Here is a 27,295-nt window from a genome sequence, read left to right as displayed (position 1 = left end):
TTGGGATATACCTTGCAAAAAATGATTCATGACAGTTGCAAACCACTATGCAAGTTGCACTGCAAAAGACGAACTAATGCAAATTGATCATTAGGAGAATGTTTGTTTAGATGAATCATACTTCATTCTTCTTTGGAAAAAAAAGAATTGCTGAAATTTGAAGAACCCACATAAATCACAAGAATTACTTCTGTACTGCGTAAACGTTACAGACTATACACGTTTTTCTGATATATTATTTATTCTTATCGAACTCGAAAACACAACAGAGAAAAAAATACTTGAGCATCATCAAGTACAATAGACATTTGCACACCTGTATTCCGTTTTTAAAACAGCCCTATCATCCACCAAAGAACTTCCGTAGTGCAATCGGTAAAAAAAAATTTAAAAAAATTTAAAAAAAACGGAATGTCTCTCTTTTGGTTGAAAAAGCCTGGTTCTGAACACCCTCTGAGGCACGAGGAATATTTGAAAGCTTTGCACCATGAAGCAAGTTGGCCAGTATACTGATACAGCAGTGTTTTTATCTTTCGAATTTTTTTTCTTTCTCAGAACATGCTAAATGGATAAAATTCACAGACATAATATGCTGGCTCGTGGTTTGTAAAAATATTTCAATAGGCAAAATTCCATTACAAGTGCATGTATCGTTACTTTGATGTGTTACTATTTCTCTTTTTAAGAATAATATATATATATGTACTTGAAAGCACTAAAAACATTTTAGGTATCTTGCACATATAAATCGGTAATGTCTCAACATACATACGCTCTTGCTTGTACTGAGCAGTATCTAATGATTGACAAGACAAATATAAAATTAGAGTGATATTCGTGCTCATTGCAAACGCAAGCCAGCGTAACAAGATAGTTACAGGTTATTTGATGATATTTCTAAATTCTTTCAGAGCATTTGATTTGATAACAAATCCCATTAAATGTTTAGAAATATCGAGCAACTAGTCAAATTTCTCTGAAGGTTTTAAATATTATTTGTTTATTTGTCCAGAGATAGGTGACAGTGACGTAACAGGATTACTGTCGTAAGAATACATAATTGTGGGGTATTAACATTTAGTGCATAATTGATAGTTAATCTTTTTATGCTGTTGGAGCAGGTATATGGGTTATTTCAAAAATAAACATGCGACTTTGAATAGTGGAATAGTGGTTTTGAAACCTTTATTGAGAACACTTTTTTTTACTGTTATGTTGTTCAATGTTCTTTTGATCCATTTTTTAGCTGAGACTAAAGCTCAAGAAGCTCTTTGAATACGGTGTGTTTAGTATGGTCGGAGAGGATTGAAGGAGATAGTAGTAAATTTACTTTTTCTTTAGATAAAGTGTTTTAATGGCTTTTCTATTTCACTGCTTCAAGTTTCTTACCTGATAATAACGCTTCTTGAAGAGTGAGGCCGCTCCGGTCGGCTGGAAGGTGAGAATTCCACATCAGATGGCGTTGCAGCTCTTCTCTGTCTTCCGAATGAACTAATTCGTAAACACTTTGATGGCAGATATCGGACTACAGATACAGGAAAAAAATCACATAATAAATAATAATTCCAAAAGAAATAAATATGCATAAATAAAATAATTAAATGCATCAAATGAACATGACGCCTCTTTGATGTATTGGTTTCGCCACAAATCGATCACTAGGTTGCAAAGAAATTGCCTAAGCAACGTGAGGAATTTTCTGATCTGGGGATACCGTTGACAGTGCACACTTAATGCACATGGAGAACAAGAAGAAATTGCTAAACTGAGAACCTTTGGAGCAGGCAGTAGGTTCAATCTGCTGGTACTACATGTCACACAGTTATCACAACTTAGAAAAGCAGTTGGGTAAAAATGAATGCAGGAGTAGTAGGCATTGCGCCGTTTGCTGTTTTTATCCTGTATACCTTAAACAAAACTCATTTTCTAAATTTATATAGAATAATGATATAACCATAAAATTTTACTTAATCTTCGAGATTTGAAAAGTGGCACCGGCTGACTTCATTCTTTCACTGCTCATTGAACAATCGACTCATTGACACCAAATTTTTGCTATTTCAAATTCCATGTTTACGTTTTTAAAAAACCATGTCTTATTTGCCTTAAATATAATAATTATGGAAGTCTTCACATTATAATTACGAAAGCTAGAGAAAGTGATGGTAATATTAATTGGATGTTTCTAATAAAATAACAATTGGATTTATATACATATTCTTGTTTTCTGCTGTTTTAAAGACCTATTTAGAAATGAAATCTAACTTAGTATACACATAAAAAAACCAAAAGATCTCTTTTTTATCCGAATACGCTGGGCAGAGTGAAAACCGTGAGTTTATATTTCAAGTAATATAGGACGTTGCCTACACGCAACTTCCCATCACCGCCCAGCGCATAAAATAGGGATCATCCGTTCCTTAAGCGATAGAACTTACAGAATCATCACAAAAAAGATAGAAGAAACACAAAGCTACAGTATCTTATTTCATTCCTTCCAAAAAATGACTACAACCGAACATCAGTCAAAAAAATTCCATTTCAGTTTCCAAACAATCAGAAGAACAAACAAAGACTATATATGATTTTACCATCGCAAATAAAATAGCAAGATTTCTTCGCCAACAAAACTTGAAGGACGCCTTCTAATCAAATCTACAAAATATTTATTCACCTGAAAACTCCTAAACCTCCACATTCACGACTTAAAAAAACCAGGTTCTACAAGATCAACTACAATTGTGAGCTACACTACATAGAACAAACAGGCAGATCTGGAAAGACACTCCAATCAGAACGTTTCAGTGACGTTAAAAATGAATGAAGGAAAGCAAAAATCAGGGACAACAGCGTTCGATAAGATTAAAGGCAGAAGACCTGGCTGAACAGTCCATACGTATAGTCAAGGCATCTTTGCTGATGTAGTTGTGGAACAACAAAGTTGCGCAGCATCTCTCGATACCTAAAGAGCAGAAACGGTACAAGTCACCGGTCCTGTCTGGCGAAACTCTTTGAAAAAGTACGGAAAAATAATAAACCATTCAGTGAAACTGCACCACACTCTGACTTTCGGTGAGTGTAAAAGGATCTGATGGAACACATGAGGGTTATTCGCAGCCCCAATGTGTGAGTGTGAGTTAACACTACCGTTTAGATAAAACCATGCCTTCTCACTCCTCAAGATCTTCCACCGTCATGCATCATCCACTTTCATTCGAGCTAAGAACGTCAGGGCAAACTGCAGTCAGGTTTCCACATCACCATGAAGCAAAGCTTGAGCATGGTAGATCTTGTAAGGGAATAACATTAGCATTTGATGAAAGATTTTCTACACAGTTAAGTATGGCATGTCCAGTTGCCTTGACATTTCCCGAGCACTGCTGGATCGTTGTGCGTTATTCATTCCGTATTCCACGACGGCGGTTGCAATTCATCAACTTGTTGAGGAATAATCCGTTTGCGTCCTCGTCCCGGCCTCACTGCTAAAGATCCGTTATTTTCAAATCGTAAAATCATTTTTCTAAGATTTATTATTGTGATGGGACCTTTTCTCATGGGATGGGACCCTTTCAAACGCCAGTATTCTCGAAGCGAGGTATTAGCGTTACCACGTTGTTGATAGTAAAGCTTGACTATCAACGCACGTTCCGATAAAGATGAGATCCATAGCACTTCATAGCATAGCATACCTTATCAGAATGACGCGAATCCATTTCGATCATCCTTATATCCACCAACTTGTCAGTAGAAACAGTGAGATTATTCAAATATCACGCGATTCTAGCACCAATTGTCCCCTGTGGCAGAATTTTATACTTTTTTTTTTTTTTTTGTAAATCAAACCCCATTTTCTGGAGAGTACTCACACCAGTTGAATTTCGTTCAATACATTTTTTGCTGCAGGGTTGTGAACACCTCCTCGTTAATTACACGTAAAAAGTTTTTTTTTTAACTTGGGTACATTATGTTTTCAAGATACCAAGTAATTTTATATAAACTTGGTTTTAATCCTATTTCCCAAGTAAGCAAACAGACAAGAAAGTCAAGTTTGCTCCTGCAAGTTCAAGGCAACTCATGGTAGTGCCAGTCAAGGCAACTCGTGATAAAGGTGGATATAGATCTGATCACGTTTCTTAGTATTTTCCCCTTAATTAAAGCACATCCCCTTGCGGAGATGTATGATGCTAAACATTAAAGGCAATTGTCACTACCCATTGACCATTAATGTTGTATTAGTTGCCTTTAATGTTTAGCATCATACATCTTCGCAAGGGGATGTGCTTTACATTAAGGGGAAAATACTAAGAAAAGTGATCAGACCTTTATCCACCTTTACTACGAGTTGCCTTGACTAGCACTACCATGAGTTTCCTTGGACTTGTACTACTTGCAGGCGCAAACTTGACTTTCTTGTCTGTTTGCTTACTTGGGAAATAGGATTAAAATCAAGTTTATATAAAATTACTTGGTATCTTGAATATATATATATATATATATATATATATTTTATATATATATAAGATATCTTATATATATATATATATATATATATATATATATATATATATTTTATATATATATAAGATATCTTATATATATATATATATATATATATATATATATATATATATTTTATATATATATAAGATATCTTATATATATATATATATATAAGAAATTTTATTCAAGTAATTTTATATAAACTTGATTTTAATCCTATTTCCCAAGTAAGCGTAAGCAAACAGACAAGAAAGTCAAGTATGCGCCTGCAAGTAGTACAAGTCCAAGGAAACTCATGGTAGTGCCAGTCAAGGCAACTCGTATATATATATATATATATATATATATATATATAAACTTGTTTCGCCTATGCTCAGAACTATAAGACAAAAGGCATATCTAAATCTGATATTTATTTGATCATTTTAATTTTGCTGTTTCGAATACCGTAAACAGTTTTCAAACTTTTCTTTCTTTCTTTTTCTTTTTTTTTTTTTTTTTGTTGTTGTTATTGTTGTGTCACTTTCCTGTTTGTCGACCACCAGTATCAGAACATTTGTTAACTTTTGTTTTCGACCATTAAATGCGGGTAATATTCCGTTAAAGGGATGGGAGGAAAAAAGAAATAGTTAATATAATAGGGAAGTTTGCTAATTAACGGTCTTGGACAAATTTGAACACGTTTCTGGCCTAGGTTACGTGAATCTTCACGTTGTCGTGCTGAAGGCGTGTCTCGTGATCTCTGAGTTGTAAAGCAAAATACCATAAACTTCTAGAAGAATAAAAAACTGACGAAGGACTGTCAACCATTGGCTACTCATATTCTTTATTATTATTATTATTATTATTATTATTATTATTATTATTATTATTATTATTATTAATGAAAATATATGACACACATATATATGTACTATATATATATATACTTGGTTGTCCCCTCCGCTTTCCAAGTAACAAGCTATGGTTCGATTCCCACCTTAGGCATAGATGCCTTGGGCAATCAGGCAAAATGGCCCCTTAAACACACACAGGATATTACAGTCGTAGTCATAGGATATAGTACGGCAAGGAAGGCAACGGGAAACCATCTTGACTTGAATTTTATTTCCTTCTGATGAACAGCTTTAGATCTTCCGAAATGGTCAAAGATATATCACATGCGCACAGAAACTTGGCGATGCGTTCAGATTCCTTGAACAAAGACTGGCCACTGTTAAACCTGTTCTTGAGCTGTTTATGTTTTTTTTGGTGAAAGCAGCACTGAAAACATTTAATAGAAAAGTAGATATGTGTTCAATTTGTTGTCACGATAAAGCGATTGTGTAGCAAATGGATGAACCCGATTATTAACACGATTTTATCCTGCTAATAATTTTTAAATTTAAATTTATTTTAAATTTAATTCATGTTAATTTATTTTACATTTATATGGAACAAAAAGTGACGGAATTATTATTATTATTATGCTTAAAGATATTACCCCGCGCGGTTAGCTTAGTGGCTTTTGCGCTTCGCAACCATGTGCCTGGGGAAGGAGTGTCCCAGGTTCGATTCCCGTTGTAGACGTGAGGAATTTGAGGATCTTCCTCAGACATAGCCAAGTTAGCCGGCCTTGGGCGCGGTCAGTAGGGTTTTTTCCGCCAGTTTATCTGGCGTTTTTCATCCCGCAAACCGGCCCCGTGAACATACGCCTCTACAGTCAAAATATATCCTCCCCAGCGGCAGACCAGGCGACGGGTCGGTTGGGAGTAGTACTAACAAGAAGTCGCATCTAAAAAGTAACACGCGGACCCTGCATAGGAAGCGGGAATAACGCGTAGAAGAAGATTATGCTTAAAGATATTAAAGGTCTTTTCATAGCACCATATTTGATAAGAAGCAAAACACGGTGTTAATGAGCAGTTAAAATCATTAGTGAAAGCTGTTAATTTTTGATGTGTTACGAATACTAAAGATACAATAAAAAGTTCAGATTTTTTTCACAACTTTTTCTTAAAAGTTTGCTTTTCTTTGGAAAATACTTTGATATTTACAATTATATTGCACGATTTGTAATACTAGAAAATAGCTTCTGTATAATAATTAAACTCTACTAAACTTGTGGAATTAAATTTTAAAACGTTCCGGATAATATGCCTTCAGATTCAATATACTGTACTCGTAAATGTTTTAATTAAAATATAAATCTGGTGATAGTTTTGTAGATGGCAATCTGATGAAGTTACATGCATAAAAACTCTGATAAATTGTTAAATAAATTGTTCTTCAGTTCTCACCTTGTTTCCTCTTCCCGAACAGAAGCGAAGGTTTTTTGTTGTTTTTTTTGACCCATTCATATAAGAAGAAACACTTCTGCAAACAATTTTTCATTGAAAATTGCAGTGGGTTAACTTCAACTTTTATCGTTAATAAGGAGCGTGTGTGTGTGTGTGTGTGTGTGTGTGTGTGTGTGTGTGTGTGTGTGTGTGTATTTTAAATGTTAATAGCCTCATGGCAGCGACTGATTTAGGCAGTGATACTCGTTTTTGCATCGCACCCAGGTTTTATCACAATTTTCATCTTTACAAATGAAAAAAAAAAAAAAATTGCTAATTCTTCTTACCAGCATGGAGATACTTCATCCGACAACAGGTTACGATAAGTTTGGAAACTGGTTTGATATCGTTAATTATATAAGACATGGATGTTTTTTTTAGAAAAATAAAGCATGACCTGGTTGTGGCTTTCAATTCTTACCTTGTTTCCTCCTCCCACTGTAAAGAGGAAACAAGGTGAGAATTGAAATAGCAAATGTGTCTACTTCACTAGATGTAGACTTCAATTCTTTCTTTGTTTCCTTCCCCCCCCCCCCCGAACAGAATCCATTTTTTTATCCCATTCGTTTGTGAATAAAATGTTTTCAAAAAATTTTAGTTCCTTTTGATCATGATTTATTATTAATTAGCAAACTGCAGTTCGCTGTTTCTGCAAATAGCATTCTTACGAATGCTAGATTGTCATGTTTGAATTATTGGAAGTGTATCAACATGTTGGAATTAAAATATAAAGATTTGTTTGTTTTCTTCACATTTTGTTATCGTTTATTTGAATACATGATGCTTCGCATGGGATCTCTTGAAATATATTGCGAAAAATTCAATCTTCTGTTATCAATAGGTGCGTTTACCGCATGATTCGTCCCAGCCGCCTCCATAACCGCAGTTTAGCCACCAGTTGGAATCATGGCGTTGCAGAGGGCAGAAGGGAGAGCGATAGTAGAGGGGTGAAATGTTATCGCCCTTAGTTGATTTGCCAGGTCAACAACAAAGTTCCCGCTCACCTCCGAAATTTTTAATTACTTTCGCCAGTTCAAGTGAAATTTCGTAAGCAAATTCCATTAAGGGACGATCACTGCGCGCGTTCTATTATTGATAGGTCTCATTACGGCAACATCCACGGTGTCGGCCTATCCCCATGAACTGCTATAATTATATGGTACGTCACGAATAAATAAATGAGTTTTTACAGAGTTGTAAAAGGTCTGCAGAAAAGGCCGGAACCCCGATGGCGGACAGGTGATGCCACGCGCAAGCAGGCATCTCCAGAGGTGCCGATATGGCTTCCCGACTCCGATACATTTCAACCGTTCTGTCCGCCCCTGCGGACGACGGGGGCACACCGATCACACCGATGTATCTCACCGAGACAGGAGGGGGGTTTGGGAAAGGTCGTCACACAGGAAAATATGGCAGTCTTCAGAACTGTAGGAGAGGGGGGGGGAAAGAAATCCGTTAAGCGGCTGACTGAACCATGACTAATACAACATCAAATCATCTGTTTACGTCCTTGCTGAGAGCACCATCTGTATGATATAAGCAGTGTTGTTGACTGATTTTTTTTTCAAGGTAATGCATTCCAAAAGATAGTCTGATCCAAAAAGCTACCTCGTAAAAAAGTAAGACATATTCTGTTACTAGAAAGATCTTTTCATCCTACTTCTTAATTTTTTATGCGTCTCTAGTAGCTGTAATAGTTCAATGGAGAAACCTACTAAGTTTTCACATTTGAGTAAATATTTCATTTCTAGGAGGCTTTGAAAATGGCTGCGCTTTTACGAGCACTTTGGGCGAATTTTATTAAATTCAGTATTTGGAAACTTTACAAAAACGTGTCGAGTCACCTTAATTTTGTTTCATATCTCACCGTTTGTAGAGACACAAAGGGGGAGAAATATGTTGAAATTAGACATGCAATAATTTCGTTCTTGCTGGATATCAGTAGGAGCGTACTGTGCAAAACTAGACAGGGGGAAATGATTGATTTTTATGCCCAGTTAACTTCTTATTTTCTAAGGAGATTTGCCATTTCTCTGAATATAAGTTGATTCGATTTGTACTTGAAAGTTTATTTTTTATAATTCATTTTTCATATACTTTACATGTAAAACAAATACGCCACCCATGGCGAGCAGATTTTGCCATCTGGCGAGTCGCTGAAGACTGGATAAAAGAGAATATTTTTATTTAATAAAAAATCACTATCTAAATAAAACTTCATAAAATAAAATCTTTTTTTTTAATTAAGAAAATAAAGAAGTATATACTTAATATAAAGGGCCATTCTAGTAGCAAAAATTAATGTACAAAATTATAGTTTCCAAAAAAATGAATGCTGTACTTATTATTCTGCCTATTATTTTTATTTATTAACTTCTCCTTCTTGGAATGGTTCTCACATAAAGGAAATGTTCTCCAAAGATACACTTCTGCAATGTTCTACAACACAGCACCACTAATCACTTTGTGGAACTCCTGTTGACTTACTGGGACATATTATTTAAAACATGGGTGTGTGTGTGGGGGGGGGAATGGACAAGTACATTTGTTTTTCGTGGTGTCAAGCTCGATATACGTGAGTCATTTTAAAGTTTTATACACCGCAAAACCATGGAAACTGTTACGTTAGTGGAATGATATAATGGTTTCCATTTTCTCGTCAGTTGTACGCTTAGTCTCTGTGTAAAAGCATTCGTATGCTTGTTTTCTTTTCCTGGTATTCTTGTTCCACGAAATAAGACTTCAAAATGGAGGAAGAATCTGATTCATGATCGAATATGAAACTTGTTTCACTTAAAGTATCTGATCATATCGAAAAGCTATGATGACCAGTGCTGCTTGTAGAACGGTTCACTACCATTGACAAGGTTTCTGCTGAAATGATCAGACTAATTAAACACATAAACAAAAAAAAAAATTCCTTGATAGGAATATAAGACTTACCCCAACGTTGGGTAGCAGTGATAAGACAGAATGGAAATTATATTGAGGATCTATAAATATCGTTTGCTAAATAGATGTTTGGCTTAACAACAGCAGTACGGTGTGCATCATTTTGAAATGATCACCGTCAACAGCATTTTAATTTAAATAATTGATTTAATATAAAAATCATTCTATTTTTTAATTTTATTTACTTTACATTCATTTGATATATCTACGATGAATTACAAAATTCATTATTGCATTCTACTCACCTGATGAAACCCAAGATACGTCTCGACAGTGTGCGATGTGTAGAAAACTTCCCCATCACAAGTAAGAATTAAAAGAAACCCGTTTAAAGCCTGCAAATAAATTTGAAATATTTTGGCGTTAGTGATATTAAATCAGTTTGACATAATCCCCAGTGTAACACAATGTCAACTTATTTAAAAATATTATTTTAATTTTATTTTAATTTAGAATGAATTAACCTTAGCATATAATATTAATTATATTATAAAATAGTATCTTGTTTGAACTGCAGCAACTCTGGAGATTTTTATGGCAATCCATTTACGAAAAGGTGGAACGTATAGCATATTAATATCGTGAGTGGGTGTCAAAACAGATTAAAAAGTTTTACAATATATTCAAACCCACAGTCTAACAGTGATCATCATCATATTCATTCTTTTCAAGGATTTAAGCCTAGAGTGGTCTGTTCTGGCCTTAGAAGTCATTGTTGAATCTCTTTAGAGAACGTCCTCGTTTTCTTTTTCCTAAAGGTTCGTAATTTAAAGCTTGTTTTGGTAATCTTTCTGTTTTCATTCTTTCAACGTGTTCTATCCATTTATGTTTATTCCTGGTTTAATTCTTTCATAATTTCTTCATTTATTTTATGATTAAATATAGTATAATTTGCAGTTTTTCTAATAAACTTCATTTCAGCTGTTATTAATCTTTGTTTGTCTTTTTGTTTTATTGTCTAGATTTCTCTTCCATACATTAATACTGGTAGGGCTAATGTATTGTATACTTGTAGTCTGGTTTGTTTTAGAACTAGGTTAGGTTTAAACATAGAGTTAATTACACCTGTTATTTTTAAATATTTCGCTTTTAGGTTTATATCTTTTTCATTTTCATATGTAATCATACATCCTAGGTAGGTAAATGAATTCACCTGTTCTAAAATCTATCTATTAGTATTTTAATTCTTACTGGATCTTGTCCTTTAAAGGCCATCGTTTTTGATTTTTCTGCCGATATTATCATTCCATAATCTTTGGCTATTTCATTTAAATTTAAAATATCTTTCTGCAAGTTATATTCAGAATTTGTAATTATTATTTGATCATCAGCAAAAAAGGAGAGTGTTAAAGTTCACAGTAGGAGAAAGTTTAATACGTTGTTGGAAATTTGTATTCAATTTTATTATTATTTCATTTAGATAAATATTAAAAAGAGCTGTTGAAAGGGGACATCTGTCGGATTCCTTGGTTTATCTCTAACGGTGATATAGTCTGAATTTATCACTAGATGTGAAGGCTCTTTACTAACGAAGAATGCAAAATTTGTGGAAATTAAGTGGTATGATAATGAAATAGAAACGCTTATATTCTAAATGAAATGGTGATGGAACGGGAAAGCCTAAAATTGAAAGAAACGTACTAGTTATATTCGCTTGAAGAAGAAATTTGAAGGAATTCCCACTGTACATGAGAAGTTTCATTTTGATCTTAGAATTTAGATGAGATAAAGTGGGTGTTTGGCATTTTATTTTGTATGATTTGGAAGGTAGCTCTGGAGTAGAAACTTTTTTTTTTACATCAATGCAGATAAAATTATACAGTGAGTATACATATACCACCAACTCTGATAATTATGTGAACCAACAGCTTTTTTTTTGTATTAAATAACATTAAAACGCATTTTAAATAATTCTAAAGTCCTTTGATAGACTGATAACATCCTTCTTTTCCGCAAAGCGCTTCTTGTAGATTTGACCCTAGAGCTGAATTTTCACTGCCTCTCCTTTCCTCTTCTTAAATTTAATTATTTCAAATAACAATTTAATTTATTAAAATATTAAAAAAAAAACTGTTTATTGATTTAATTACCAGTATCATTTCAATTAGAAGTAACAACTAATCCATATTATGTCTCTTCTGATTCAAGTTAAATTCTTTTTCGTTTTATGCTTAAAAATTTCAGTTGTTATTAATACACGAATAGAAATATTTAGAAATATTAGGACAGTACGTTTAAAAAATTAGAATAGCATTGATTCAACAAACAAGTTGCAGATATTCCCTTACTTTCTCGAAACGAGTAAGGTTCTACTTAAAATCCTGATCATTACATTGATATCTAGTGAAAATTTAACCACATACAAGAAATAATTTTAATTTCCTAAGATTAGTATTCTATAAAATTTCCTTAAATAATCAAAGTTTTCCTAACCACGATACTATATATTTCATCCATCGACGAGGTTCTCTAACCTCCACTGAAGACGCATAAATGCATTGAGAGACTTTCAAATATAAATTATAAATGAGAAATATGCAATAGCAATTACTTAAATTAAGGGGATATTAAATCCCACATAGTTTTAAAACCGAATAAGAAACTCAAAGATTGGAATCAGAGAGTTTCTTGCCGAATATAGTAAACTATAAAGTATCGGCGACACTAGCGTTAGCCAATGCAAGTGATCCTAGTACGTAGTACAATACCAGGGCAACTCGTTGCAAAGGTGGGGCAAGTTCAGATCGCAATTCTTAGGTATTTTCCATAATGTAAAAACACATTTCCTAGGAAATGTATGCTGTTATTACATTATGGAGGGAGGTCACTACCCAGACCGGTTTCAGCCTTTTTTGAGGCTTCATCAGTGAGTAGCTAGACCTAAAGCTTATTAGCTCTTTATACTTATGCAATAGCAAATTTATTTGTTTAAAATAAATTTGCTATTGCATATTTATTTTAAACTCAAGTTTTTTTCCCAAAAATAAGGATTAGAAGACTTGAAATCTATATGAATCTTCTTCGAGTTTCCATGAAATTTCATAAAAATTGTTTCACTTTTAATCGTCGGAGTTCTCACATAAGGGAGAATTACAAAGCACATAAAATGTAATGAAATCCACTTTTCTAATCAAATACACCACACTGAATATTTTTGTTTGTTTACCAAACCTGCATTTTTCTAATTTAGCTATTAAAGAACTTTTTCTTCTTCCTTTCAAGTTCAGAAACGATAACAAGTTTTGTTATAAAAGTGTATTTTACCGCTTCTAGGAAGACAATTTGAGTCAATCAATTTACTTAGATCATGACCATGCAAGTAAAGATTCTAATAAAACTATCATACTCATGCACGAAAACTTTTGCCAGCTATTACGTATTTAATTAGAGAGCGTGATATATATCTAATTAATGCAAAATAGAGTGAAGGAAATTAACTCTATCACTGCTCTCTTTACGAGCTAGGGGCTGTGTTTTAACTCGATGTGTGTCTTATTTGAGATACCGTGATTAATTATTCATAATTCTTTTTAAATGCAAAAGTAATTAGGTGTTTTTGCTGAAACACGGATGATTTCGGGGAAATAAAAGGTAACCTGGCGACTTCCCTGCAGAATCTTCCTTCATCACGCCTGGTGTCACGTGCTTGATCGCTGATGTTTAGCTTGTTTAAAATTAACGGAAATTTGAAAACGAGTGAGAGAAAATCATGCAAATTCTTCTTCTGAAAAATAAGGAATGATGATTTTAGTACAGAAGCTTTGATATAGAATAAAATGCCCAATATACAACTATTGTCTATATATATAGTGTGTGTGTGTGTGTGTGTGTGTTCCGCGTTTGGTGTAGAGGTAGGGTTTCTACATTACCTGAGCTTTTATAATGTAAAATACCATTCGTGGATGGGATGAACTTTTAAAAAAAATGTACATTGTACAAGTAATTCTCTTGAATTACACAATTCAAGAGATTGCATTATACCTCTTGAATTACACAATTCAAGAGGTATAATTATATTCATACTAATAATGCACGTAACAGCTCCGTAGTAAGATAATATCTAGCATTAGCTAGTGGAATCACTCGCTCCTCATATTACTATCTGATGACAAACACACTTGAAAGTGTAGCATTGGTTTTGTCTTTTCCTCCTAATCAAGGTTTTAAATTTTTTTCGAACTTGATGTTTCTGTGTATTCAGATTCGCTTTCTAATTTGATTTAGATTTTATTTTAACGTACTACAGTAATTACTTTCTTTACCCAAAAATGTTGACTTTTCCGATACTGTATATTCGAAATTAGATTAAATGCAGCTTTATATTCTCGCATCTTTGGTTTTAATTTTGTAATTTTATTGACTCGTTGATCTTATATCTCTTAAAATATGACGTCTAATAAAATAGTTATCTGGATAAGATTGTGTGTTCCCATATATTTTGTATGGATTAAAATTGGAGTATGTAATTTGTTCTACGGATCATGATTTTTACTACCTTGCCTACTCTATACCCCTCTAATTTGCGTCTAAATCTTAATTAGTTTCTCTCTACTATATAGTAGAGAGAAACTAATTAAGATTGAGAGAAACCTAATAATCACCAGGGTAGCACTTGTGTCTTTTAAGTAGTGCAAGCTAAGGCAATTTCGATGTCGAAGATTGTATTCTCCTGAGCTCTCTCCGGTCAAAATATTGAAACTTTCGATTTTCTACATATATACTTTAATGTAATGATAGATACTTTGACAGAGCAAGTCAGAGAGAGAGAGAGAGAGAGAGAGAGCACCTTGGAGTATGTTATGTTCAAACGATAATGTCACGGAAACAGGAGAGGAAGTGGAACAAAAGATGATAAGACGGAACAGAGTATTAGAAGAAAGAGGACTGAGAGTTAGTAGAAGAAAATTGAATATCTGGTGTAGATGTAGAAAGATTTAGTGCTGAATTGAGAGGTAATCAAGAAAGTAGATAAATTCAAATGTCTAGGTTCAGTAGTGGACAGTAAAGGCGAAGTGGAAAGGGAGGTCAATAACAAAATTCAGGCAGGATGAAAGAATTGGAAAGAAATGTCAGGAATTTTGTTTGATAGAAACGTTCCAGTGAAACTGAAAGGAAAAATATACAGAACGGTAGTGAGACCTACAGTGTTATATGTATTGGACACACTGGCTATGAAGAAGTTCAATGAAAGCAAGATGACTGCTACAGAAAAGGATACTTCGATGGCTGTGTGGAGTAACAGGAAAGATTAGATGAGGAATGAACACATCAGAGGTACTGTAAAGGTGACTGCAATTACAAACAAAATACAAGAAGCGCGATTAAGATGGTATGGACATGTAATGAGGCGAAATGAAAAATGTGATGGATGAAGTTCTTCACCAGTGGAGAAGATGCATCAGAAACAGCGATCCCATATAGAAATGGGAGTAGCCAAAGAAGAAGAATAATTTGGCTTTGAAATAATGTTTAATCTTTAATATCTACTATTTCTATATAAGTGTTGGATGAATAAAAGAAGATGTATGTATCATTCAATTTGGTTTCAATGGGATAATTTTTATTGGCAGTGTTTCGAACTGGTATTAACATGAGTCTTACGAACGCACTCGTAATTCTGCACTTCCTGAATGTAATTTTTTTTTTTTAAAAAAAAAAGGTATTTAGGATTTCTGTAGAACGTTGCGAATCCTTTCAATTTTGGCTTTCACTTCCACCATTTATAGTGACAGAGGTACTCAAAGCAAAATTATATGTCGAGAATGCGTAAGAGAATGTGTCTAATGAATCATAAATGCGCTCTAACTTTTGACATACTTCTAGAAACTTTTACAGAAGTGCTACTATTCGATTTCTCTCTTTGAATACCATACATTTGTTATAGATAATTTTCATGAAAATAATTAAAATATCGACACTCAAAAATTCTATTCTGAACAACATAAATGTATTATATCTAAATAATTGTAAGAACTTCCAAAATCGATGTTCACCAGGGTGGTCTGAAAGCTTCTCGGCTTCGATCATAAATGACAACCCTATCGGCACTATTTTTTTTTTAAGTTTGTACATCTGTCATAAGCATCCATGTGAAATTGCAAGTCATTCTATCAAGTGGTTTGTTTTATACTGTCTGAAGCAAAAGTGTTGTCTGTATCCCTTGAAATGGATGAAATTGATTATCGTGCGGTTATAAAATTCTTTGTAAAAGAAGGTTTAACGCCAAAAGAAATTCATTCGAAGTTCATAAAAGTTTATGGGCACTCTTCTCCTTCGTTTTAGACAATCGAAAAATGGGCTGCCGAGTTTAAACGTAGCCGTACCAGCCTTGAAGATGCTCCACGTGAAGGACGTCCAAAAAGTGTAACACACCAGAAATCATTGATCAAGTGCACGATATGGTATTGGATGACCGGCAAGTCAAAGTGCATGAAATTGCTGAGTCTCGTAATAGGCATTTCAAAAGAACGTGTAGGATATATTTTGTATGAAGAATTGCAAATGAAAAAGCTTTGCGCAAGATGGGTGCCGCGCTTGTTCACAGCAGATCAAAAACGCACTCCATGAAAATCTCTGAACAGTGCTTGGAGCGTTTTACCAAGAATAAAATTGATTTTGTGCGTCGATTTATTACTATGGATGAGACTTGGATTCACCATTACACACCAGAATCCAAACAGTAGTCAAAACAGTGGATAGAAGCCGGTTGTTCAGCGCCAAAGAAAATCAATCTTTACTGAATCGGTAATGAGTCGGTTCCATCAGCAGGAAAGATCATGGCATCGGTGTTTTGGGATGCTAAAGGCATTTTGTTTATTAATTATCTTGAAAAGGATAAAACAATAGCCGGGGAATAGTATTCCGATCTTTTAACCAGACTAGACGAAAACAATCGTGAGAAAAGACCCGGTTTGCAGAAGAAAAAAATCGTCTTTCATCAGGACAATGCACCTACCCACAAAGGTGTTTTGGCAATGGTAAAATTAAGGTATCTGCACTATGAATTGTTGAAACAATACATAGTGCAGATACCTTAATTCCCCAGATTTTTACCGTAATTCCCCACCCTATTCCCCAGATTTCGCTCCCTCTGACTTCTATCTCCCAAAACTGAAACTCTTCCTTGCTGGTCAGCGTTTTTCTTCAAATCGAAAGATGATTGCAGCTGTAGAGGGGTATTTTGCAGATCATACTGAGAACCACTACAGGGAGAGATAATGGCGTTGGATCATCGCTGGAATAAATGTATTAGTTTTAAGGGAGATTATGCTAAAAAATAAAAATAAATTTGAAATTATAAATTCGCTTTTTCATTGTTAGGCCGAGAACTTTTCAGACCACCCTCGTAATTAGTCATGGTTTTTTGCAGATCATTCATTTTGGTTCTTTGAACAATCTTTGGTCCAATACCGATAGATGGAAAAGATTTTTTTACGCTGCAATTTCGGTGTAAACGTCTATTTAAATAAATCGTGCGTGCGTGCGTGTGTGTGTGTGTGTGTGTGTGTGTGTGTGTGTGTGTGTGTGTGTGTGTGTGTGTGTGTGTGTGTGTGTGTGTGTGTGTGTGTGTGTGTGTGTGTGTGTCACATTTCTTGAAAACTTTACTTTTGAAATGCGAAACACCTCTTTTTAGTTTAATTTAATCAGCTTAAAAGTCTTGTTACAGTTATATGTAGTAGAACAAATAAACGGTAACCAAGAACAACAAGGTCAGCAAAATAGAATGATAGTAATATCGGCTATTCCTGTGAAAACATATAAACTCATTAACCCATCAACTAGTTAGTTGATGGGTTAATGAGTTTACCAACACTTCCATACTGTAAATGCAAACGGTATGGAAGTGTTAGTAAAACTTAAGTCTTTGGAAAATGGTAGGCAGAATTTTACAATCTGTTTCAAAGTTGGAAAGTTATACTTCAGTAAAGATTGATTTTCATCAAAATGTGCCTTATGCTTTAAGGAAAGGCACAATTAACAAACAGGCACAAATCGACACAGCTTTTTGTTGCTACCTGTGAAGCAAATAAAGTATTCTGAGAAACTAAAAAACAATACTCGGAAAGTGTTGTATATTCACTTGAAGATATGTATCATAAATTCTGTTAACCCCGGATATCAAATATTGAAAATCACAAGATTGATTGTGTTGTTTAGATTAATGCAAAGACCATGATCAGGCTTTTGTGTCTCAGTTGAAAATTGAGTATATTCTCAGATCGGATTTCTCTATTCTTCTCTAATGCCTTATACAGGGTGTTCGGGATAAATTTGACAGTTTCGTAAGGAAAAAGAAAATCTTCTTTGTATCTATTAAATTTAATGAATTGACAAAAAAACATTATAGGCAGAGTTAATTACAATACTATCAACAAGATTTACTCAAAATAACCACCATTAGCATCGATCACAGCTTCAATTCTGCTTCGGAACCTCGAACAAGCTGATGCTACAGTCTCCCTGGGAAGGGCCGCAAAAACTGTTTTAATTTTATCCATTAACTGGGCTTTTGTATTACTGGAAGTGCGATTGGTGTCTTTTTCAACTGCGCCCCATACAAAATAATCCATGGGGTTAAGGTCTGGGGAGTTTGGAGGCCAAACATTTGGACTGGTGAAGTCGTAGAAATTTTCAGACAACCATTTTTGACTTTTCCCAGAGGTGTGGCAAGGGGCCGAATCCTGCTGCCATACATACAGCCTACCATTGGCTACCCTTGTTATCCAGGGCTTGACTACAGTTAGCAACTCCACGAACAAAGCCCGAATTCCAATGCCAGGGTTCTTCAACACCTGTTCCTGCAGATTTGCGAGGAATTCTGCTGTACGAACGCAATCAGATCGTCTGCTAGGGATCTTTCTTCTTGCTACATCCTCGTAGTCACCATTGCAAGTCTCTAGTTCATGCCTGATTGTTTTTACTGTATTCAGGGAGCATTGGGCAGCAGTCGTAATATCCTTATTTTGATGGCGGGCACGAATCATCATGATACAAGTTATTCTCTTCCATGATTCAGGTGGGTTCCAGCTATCCATCCTTTCTGACATCTTGTATATGAATGAAGAAGGGTAAAAACTTTTAAATGAAGAGAAGTGTGTGTTAATACATGTAACTTACGGAAAAATATAATTAATTATAAATATGTCAAATTTATCCCGAACACCCTGTACATGTAGACATCTTTGCACACGATTGATAAGTCCAAACCGGACGAGGATTCCTTCCTCGTAATCATTTCCATGATAATGCCCATTCCCGTCATTAGCACAATTATATAACATTGTCGCTCTTACGATCATATTCTCACCATTCCTCATATTATTTCAAATAAAATTTATTTGAAATAATATGATTATTATATGAAAATAATAAAATAAAATAATGATGAATAAAAAAGAATCTCTAGAAAACTGCCCATAGAAGAAAAAAAAAAGAAAAAAAGGTTTCAACCACTTCCTCCGGTGAGAAAGTGGTTGAAATGACCCTGTGTATAAATATATATATATATATATATATATGTTTTATGTTTCACTCTATGTCTTTTGTTTTTTTTTTAATATACCTGAGAGAGACAGTTGTTAGAATAATGAAAACATATAAATGCTGTTTTTTCTTTAAACATATGCATTAAATCAGTTGAATATGCATGCAGCTCGTACCGCCTTATATTTAATTATTAAAAAGAAAATATGATTAATTATTCATACAGGATGAATAAAAAAACAGCTAAATATGAGATAAATATACCGCATATTCCTGTAAGATAAAAAGTCTAAGTATAATTTATATACCCCGCAAGGAAAAGGAATGCAACCAAACTATCTCGGTTTAAAATTTGAAAAAGGGAGGAACTCATGAAAGATATCTTCGGAAGGAAACCAAGATTGGAAGTTATTCTTTTCTCCTTTTTTTTTTTTTTACTGGGTAAGTAATTACAGTCACATATCTGTGTGAAAAATATGGGGTAATAAACCCTCGCTACACGAGCACCTTAACCCATCCTATGTACAACGACTATCGACTTTACTATTACCGTCCCGTTCATCGTCTTCTAGTTTTCCGTCTACCTGAAGCGCGCATTTCCATGTCACCTGGCGAGACCTATATCATCAACATTCTCATCACAGCAACCTTCACAAACCTAATACGGCAGTAGCCAGTGAAGCTTTTAATGGCTGATAACGAGAGAGTCGTTAAAGTCGGCACTTCTTGGCTAATCTCTCCTTCTGAGAGCTTTCGCTGTGTGCCGAGTTGCGGTCAATAAAGCAAAGGTAGACTCATTAGAGATTCTCCGAAGGGACTTAGACTTAAGCTGCTGGACGTGCTGTTATGTTTGTCTCATTATTGGGTGGTGTAGGATGACAGTAAATCAGGTCTTTAAGTTGTTCTAAACTGCCGTTTGCTTTAGACCGTAAGAAGAACACGTTAGCAACTGATAGAAGACAAGGAACAATCTTCAGAATTTTTAACCAAGACGACCAACGACCTTCACCTTTCTTTTTTTACATCAGTAGGTTGTGTGTGTAACGAAGGGAGGGAGGGGGGAGAGAAGGGAGGGAGGGGGGAGAGAATGGAGGGAGGGGGGAGAATACAGTTAACTACATTATTAGAGTTGAAAGTGAATGAGTTTAAAGACACTCAACTGGGAAAAGATTAAGGGAGAATCAGATCCATGCTACATACTGATTGTAGTTTCAACAGTACCGAGGAGCATTCAAAACACAACGAGATCTATAAATCTATAAAAGCCAAGGTAATATACGGTAACAACTTATTTTATTGACTCAGTTGTATTCACTGCAATGTTTGTGTAACTAACTTCAGTTAGGTTAGGATGTAGGAAAAATATGCCACCAAGCATCATCGAAGTGATTAATATTACATTCAAACAGTTTATACCCTTTCAGTCCCTTGTCTTTGGCCAAAGAAATCTGACGAAAGGTAAATTGTATATATCGAAAGACGCATCATCCCGTTAGACCATTATGGTGGAAAACAGAGAAATATAAAGACAAACATGAAAAAAAAAAAAAAAAGAGGTGTAAGTCAGAACTATTATTCATTTGTATTTCGTCGAATGAAGAGAAAATTCAACGATAAAGCCGCTAATTTGAGGAAGTGGGACTGATATTTCGTCAAAATAATATTATTTTACAAGTTTTTATTTTATTTTATTTTATTGTTTTTATTTATTTATTTGTGGCAATTCAACTCCTGAAACGCAGTAAACATATTACACATTAGTACCATGGGTTAGTAACAGGGATAGATAATCCAAGAACCACTCCACGACCAAACATGGAGCTTTTTCAAACCATTCCAAGTTTTTAATAAAGAATGTGATCTTACACCGAGCTGGCGCAATAAAATTCATCTGAAATGTGTCGAGCACACACACACACACACACACACACACACACACACACACACACACACACACACACACACACACACACACACACACTCCGAACCAAGCATGCATTTTGTCGAAAAACCTACACAATATGAATTAATGACGATTGGAATCTATATAGAGAAAAACCATCTCCATTGCTAATAATTCGTCTGCAAAGGTTAGTTATGCTATTTTTGTGTTCTCTCGTGTCTACTTGTCCTCGTTCATCTTGCCTACTACATATGTGAAATGATCTCTCCCATCAGAAATATTCAGACATTATAATTTGCAATTATTTAATCACATACCTCCATTTTGTGCCAAAACGGAAAATTAGACTTACATTTTTGTAAAGATTCTTATTCAGCAGTCCTTAGCCGTGTTTGAAATGAAACGAGTGCGAAATCATATGGTGAAAGAATCTAGAGATGGACAAACTCATAGATGCTTTTTTTTAAATCAACTTTGTTTAAAAAAAAAAACTGATAGTGCGACTAGGATCAGCAACCCAGTGTGTCCTGATAACAGCCTTAATGAGATCTAGGAAAAACTAAAACGTCCTAAAATTGTGTTATTTCTAGGGTTTTTTAAGCTATCGAGAGGTACCACTGAAATATTATTGCGGGGAGTCCCGAAAAATCGCAATTGAACTACTGTTGTGATAATAATTCGGATGACGGGTGCGTTGAATTAATTCTAATACTACATAAGGCAATTATCAGTTCTTCCAGTTCAGCATGGCACTACTTATTTGTCCTACACATCTTACTGAATACAAACAGTTTACCCTTTCGATCACTCTTTTATCTTTCACTTGACATGATTTTAATGTTTTGTTTGTTTGTTTATTTACTGTTGCCAACATAATATAAACCATATTGAAAATAAAATATTATTTTAGACTATGAAATCTAGGACTGCACTCCTAATTAAAAAAATTTCTTTATACATGTTATCTATTAAGAGGAAACAGCCAAGTGCATTACTGCCATAAGAACCACTCTGAAATTATTGGTTTAGGATTAAACAGTTTTCATTATATACAATTTAAGTAGGCGTCAGTGTAACTTTAGTAACGTTTCCATAAAGTTCGACTGTAAGAAAGACTATTACAGGTTCAACATTTCCACTATCCTAACATCGCCGGCAGTTGAACATAACCACTGATGATTCCTAGACTTCGGATACTGAAGTAAACTATGCATTGCTGCCATTTCATATTCCTTAACCATAATCCGAAATAGTTTGAGTTCTACGATCTGTTTTCTGGACTGCAGTATTAAAATTCCAAGTTTTGATGAGAGACAAAAAAAGGCCTTTTTCTCTATCGGTAACCAGAATTGAGCCTATAACAGCCTTTCATATGTTGCTGTTATTTTTTGTTTCATCTTTCATTCATTTTTCATCATACGATGTCCAAACTTTATGGTTTGCTTGTTCTTCTACTATTCGATTGAACATAACCTTAAATTAAATTTAAAATAAATAAATGAAAAATATAAGTATAGAATAATATTTCTTAGATGGATTGCTTATTCATGAAAGAGAATATACTTATTCTTTTCGAGAAGCATGATAAAACTTAAAGAACGAGAACTATTACAGTTACAAGTTGCAACGTTTGTTCTCATTCTTTCATACTCATTCACGGGTTTACAAAGGCGTGGTTCCCCCTTAACTGAGTAGTTCCATCATGTGTGATTTTTAGAGAATGAAATCTTGTTTCCAAATACTTCCTGGATCCTGCCAGATTTTATTGAATCTTTATGGAGGGAATAAATCAGACATTCTTCAATACCTAATAGGCGAATGGGAATTAACTCCTCACAGTATTTATACTTGTTGAGATTATATTTGATCATTCAAACATATAATTAAACTGAAATATATATTGATCTTTGATTGACCATTGATTCATAAACATCTAATCCCAACAGGTTTCGCCAACGGGACTGTTCGGCTTCTTCGGGGCTTATAACGGTAAGAGAAAATTCAAAGTGGTTAGTACAGAGAAAATGGAGTATCACTATCGTATAAATTAAAAACAGAATGCGTAACATTACACTCATAGAACTTATTACTGAACATGAATAGTTGGTCCACAGACTTACAACGGAATCTGAAGTCACTTAACCCATTGATGCCACGATTGTATGGCGCCCCGAAAGTCCACAAAAGTGGAGTTCCGCTACGCCCGATCGTTGACGGAAGAAATGCTCCCACATATTTATTGTCCAAACACCTCTCCAGCTTCCTAAAAGGACATATCAGAAAATCGGACACTTACATTAAGAATTCAAAGCACTTTATTGAAAAATTGAAAAACATCTCGATCTTAAAGACAGGAATTCTCGCTAGCTTGGACGTGGTATCTTTATTTACCAACATCCCAGTAGAAGACGTTATCAGTATCCTATACAATCTCTTCCCTGAAGATACGGCTCATCTTTTTCGTCATTGCCTTAAATCTAACTATTTTAAATGGAATGAAACGACATTTGAGCAATAAATGGCTTAACCATGGGCAGTCTCCCTTCACCGCCCTGTACAGATGTGTTCATGGAAAAGCTAGAAACAGACATCCTCTCAAAATTAGGCCCAAAGCCTTTAGTGTGGTGGAGGTATGTGAACGATGTCTTTATAATTTGGAGGGACACAAAAACAGCTCTTTTGGACTTTTTAACCAAAATTAATTCTTTCCATCAAAAAATACAATTCACTTTGGAACTGGAAAAAGATAATCAACTACCATTTTTGGATACCCTAATCAAGAAACTAGCAGACAGATGGACATATCAAACTAACAGTCTCCCCCAAACCAACACACACACTGGAGCTACCTTCATTTCAAATCAACTCACCATATTTCCCAAAAGCTCAGCATAATACATATGCTCAAAAATAGAGGCACGAACATCATCTCAGAAGAAAAAGAATTCTATAATGAACTTACTCATATCAGAGACATTAATTAAAAAATGACTATCCAAGGAATTTAATCAACAGGATTCTTCATAGCAATTCCCCACAACAACAACAACAAATCCACTATCACTCAATACAGATCATCCATAGTTATTCCTTATGCAGGTACAGTGTCGAAAAAGATCACAAAACGTTTTAAGCCTTTCAACATCAGAGTTGCGTTCAAACTAGTCAAAACTGTCCGTCACGTTTTAAGATCGCCAAAATACATTAATGCTTTTTTCCAAACACGCTGGAGTGAACAACACCTCATGTGCTTGTGGTCTAAACTATATAGGACAGACGTCGAGAAGCCTCAAAATCCGAAAAAAAGAACATATAGGAGATGTTAATAACAACAGAACAGACAATTTGGGTCTAGCCCATCATTTCTCCATTACAAACCATACCATTGATTGGGACAGCAGCTCCATGCCTTATCTATCTTCCTTATCTTATTTCTACAAATTTCAAGGAAGCCGTAGTACTCCGTTCTGGAGAAAATCTTAACAGAAACCAGGGAATGATAATAGCTGACATATGGAAAACCTTAATAAGATTGCTCAGTCTGCCAGAATTTAATTTCGCTCAAAACTACAGAGCGTGCTCTCACAACAGTGACTAACACAACACGCTCCATGCGTGTAATGTTACGCGTTCTGTTTGAATGTTTAATTTATAAGATAGTGTTACTCCATTTTCTCTGTACTAGCCACTTTGAGTTTTCTCTTACCGTTATAAGCCCTGAAGAAGCCGAACAGTCCCGTTGGCGAAACTTGTTGGCATTGATGTTTATAAATCAATGGTCAATTAAAGATCAATATATATTTCAGTTTAAGTATTTATACTTCTTCTATTGCATCAGCCTTATGACTGGTAGCTCAGCAGCATTTCCTTCCATTCTTCTCTTCTGTTCGCTTTCCTCTTTATTTCGTAGTATGTTTTTAGTCCAGTGCTTTGTTTTATTTGATCAAAAGTATCTTTTCCTCTTTCACTTTTAACTCCTAACAGTATAAGAGGAAGATACGGGTGAGAAGATAAATTTGTATTATTTTTCTACAAAATTGACATTCATAATGAAAATTTAGAACGAAATGTTATTCATCACGAGATTACCTGTAGGATGAGATCACCTTCCATCAGCACCTCGGGATACAAGAGATCACGAGGTTTATGGCTATGATCTTGACCTTGGTGATCTTTTTCCCTCCTTAGAGCAGCTGTAAGAACAACAAAAATCAGTTATAACCTGAATTTCATACAAAGTTATCTCATTTTAATCTAAAAAATGATTTTATAGTATTCTTATCAGAGTTCTAATTTTATCATTCCACAGTTCCTGATTCAAAATTTATATATTACAACAGCTAAACAAACAAGTTGGAGAAAAGAAATAATTTTTGTGGAGAGAAGGGGACTGGATAATAGATCGAGTGGTATGAACCGTAAATTAAACGTGAGGGATTTCTCAGAAATAAATCTACTTAGGAAAAAGGCAGTATTTGTATTTTAACATCAATAGTTTTAATTACCGTATATTCCGTGGTACAAGGCAACTGGGCGTATAAGACGATCCCTAAAATTTCTTTTCAAAATGTTTATTTTGTACTATACTCGCTGTTTATAAGACTATCTATCAGGGGTAAGTGTAAAATTACAAATTTTACACTTATCCCTGACTGCGCTAAGCGAATTATGTATGTTTGAAAGAAGCTTTTTTGAAATAATGTCTCAAAGACATCATCTAGATGATTTCACGCGGAGAAGAATTATTGGAAAGTTTGAAGAAGGCATCGGAATTAGTGATATTGCCAGAGAGTTTGGAATCTCACATAGCGTTCTATCCAGGCTCTGGGAAGCGTTTCAAACAATGGAATGTGTTCCAGACGTTTGCTAAGAAGTCGTCCTCGCTCTACCACGGAGCATGAAGACAGATTTTTGGTTATAACAGCAAAACGTAATCGCCGCACCACGGCAGGTTAGCTTGCAAGTCGGCTCTATTCAAGCACAGGTACTTACGCGTATATCTCGACAAGTACGCCTATACGCCCGAAGGCCTGTGGTCTGCGTTCCTTTATTCACAACTTATCCTAGAGCACGTTTTTAGCGATGTTGTATATCCATACAATTTGGACAAAACACCAATAGGTTAATGTACTCTTTACAGATGAGAGTTCTTTTAGTCTTACCTCCGATTCTAGACGGCACTTGATCTGGCGTGAAAGTGGTACTGCTTACCATTGCGAGAATATTCGTGAAAGGGACTATGCTGGGGGTATGGGGAGGGACGGTGGCGTGGGGAGTGCTTAATGGACATATAGAGCTACACGAGCTGGAAAAGGAAGTATAACTGGTGAACGGCATTGCAACGAAGCTCTTCAAAGTCGTGTTCCAATTGTTCCGTGGTGCTGTAGGCGAAAAATGCATTTTTATGGAAGACAATGCCACACCACATCGTACACGAGTGGTGGAGATACTTCTGTAGACTGAGGATATTAATCGAATCGAATGAAGTGGCCAGCTCTCTCCCCAGATCTGAACCCCGTAGAATACCTTTGAGATGGAATAGGGAGGCGCATTGCTGCTCGAAAGTATCCTCCAATAAACAAACAAGGCCTTGGTCTGTAGAAGGAGTGGGCCAGTTTGCCTCAAGAACTCCTGAATCACTTGGTGCTAAGCATGGTACGATGTGAAAGTTGCATCGCAGTTCGGGGTGGATATATTCCATACTGAAATGTCTCTCCACATAGTATTTTCCTTAGGAAATTTGTAATTTTTGTCAAAAATGTATTGTTTTGTGTAATATAATTTATGTATTTGTGTAATATAATTTATTAGTATGCTGGGAATAAATTTATGTTCATATTTGGCTGTAGTCATAAAATTTTTTCCATCTGGTAAAAGTAGTTCTTCCTTAGCTTTTGGACATCAGTGTATAATGTAGACATAGAAATCACAGCAGGTATTTCTTTACTGTAATTTATGAACGACTACTTCGAGTATGTGACAATCAGTAAAATTGTTTATGTTTTCACCAACCTTCAGTTTCTTATATTGTAATTTATGCGATGACCGGTAAGGTTTTATTAGGACATTTAAATACAAAAAACTCATGCGTACCCTAATGAATACATTTATCATATTAAACATATATTTACATACAAAA

The 27,295-nt window shown here is 34.9% G+C and overlaps 1 protein-coding gene across 1 annotated transcript in view; it reads right to left on the bottom strand.

Moving 5' to 3' along the window:
* Positions 1 to 27,295, bottom strand: part of LOC150099366 (uncharacterized) — a 249,318-nt gene that overhangs the window by 35,477 nt on the left and 186,546 nt on the right. The window contains exons 3-5 of the mRNA XM_090404327.1: positions 25,246 to 25,349; positions 10,016 to 10,105; positions 1,390 to 1,525 (exon numbers count right to left, since the gene is read on the bottom strand). Of these exons, the coding sequence (XP_090260453.1) occupies positions 1,390 to 1,525; positions 10,016 to 10,105; positions 25,246 to 25,349 (330 nt within the window). The remainder of the gene's footprint in view (positions 1 to 1,389; positions 1,526 to 10,015; positions 10,106 to 25,245; positions 25,350 to 27,295) is intronic.

The sequence above is a fragment of the Typopeltis vanoorti genome, chromosome 14 (genome assembly GCF_054136105.1).
Source record: "Typopeltis vanoorti isolate ZY-2024b chromosome 14, IOZ_Tvanoo_1.0, whole genome shotgun sequence".
Taxonomy (NCBI): Eukaryota; Metazoa; Arthropoda; class Arachnida; order Uropygi; family Thelyphonidae; genus Typopeltis; species Typopeltis vanoorti.
The sequence above is the reverse complement of the archived record's forward strand: the minus strand, read 5'-3'. Positions and strand labels throughout refer to the sequence as shown.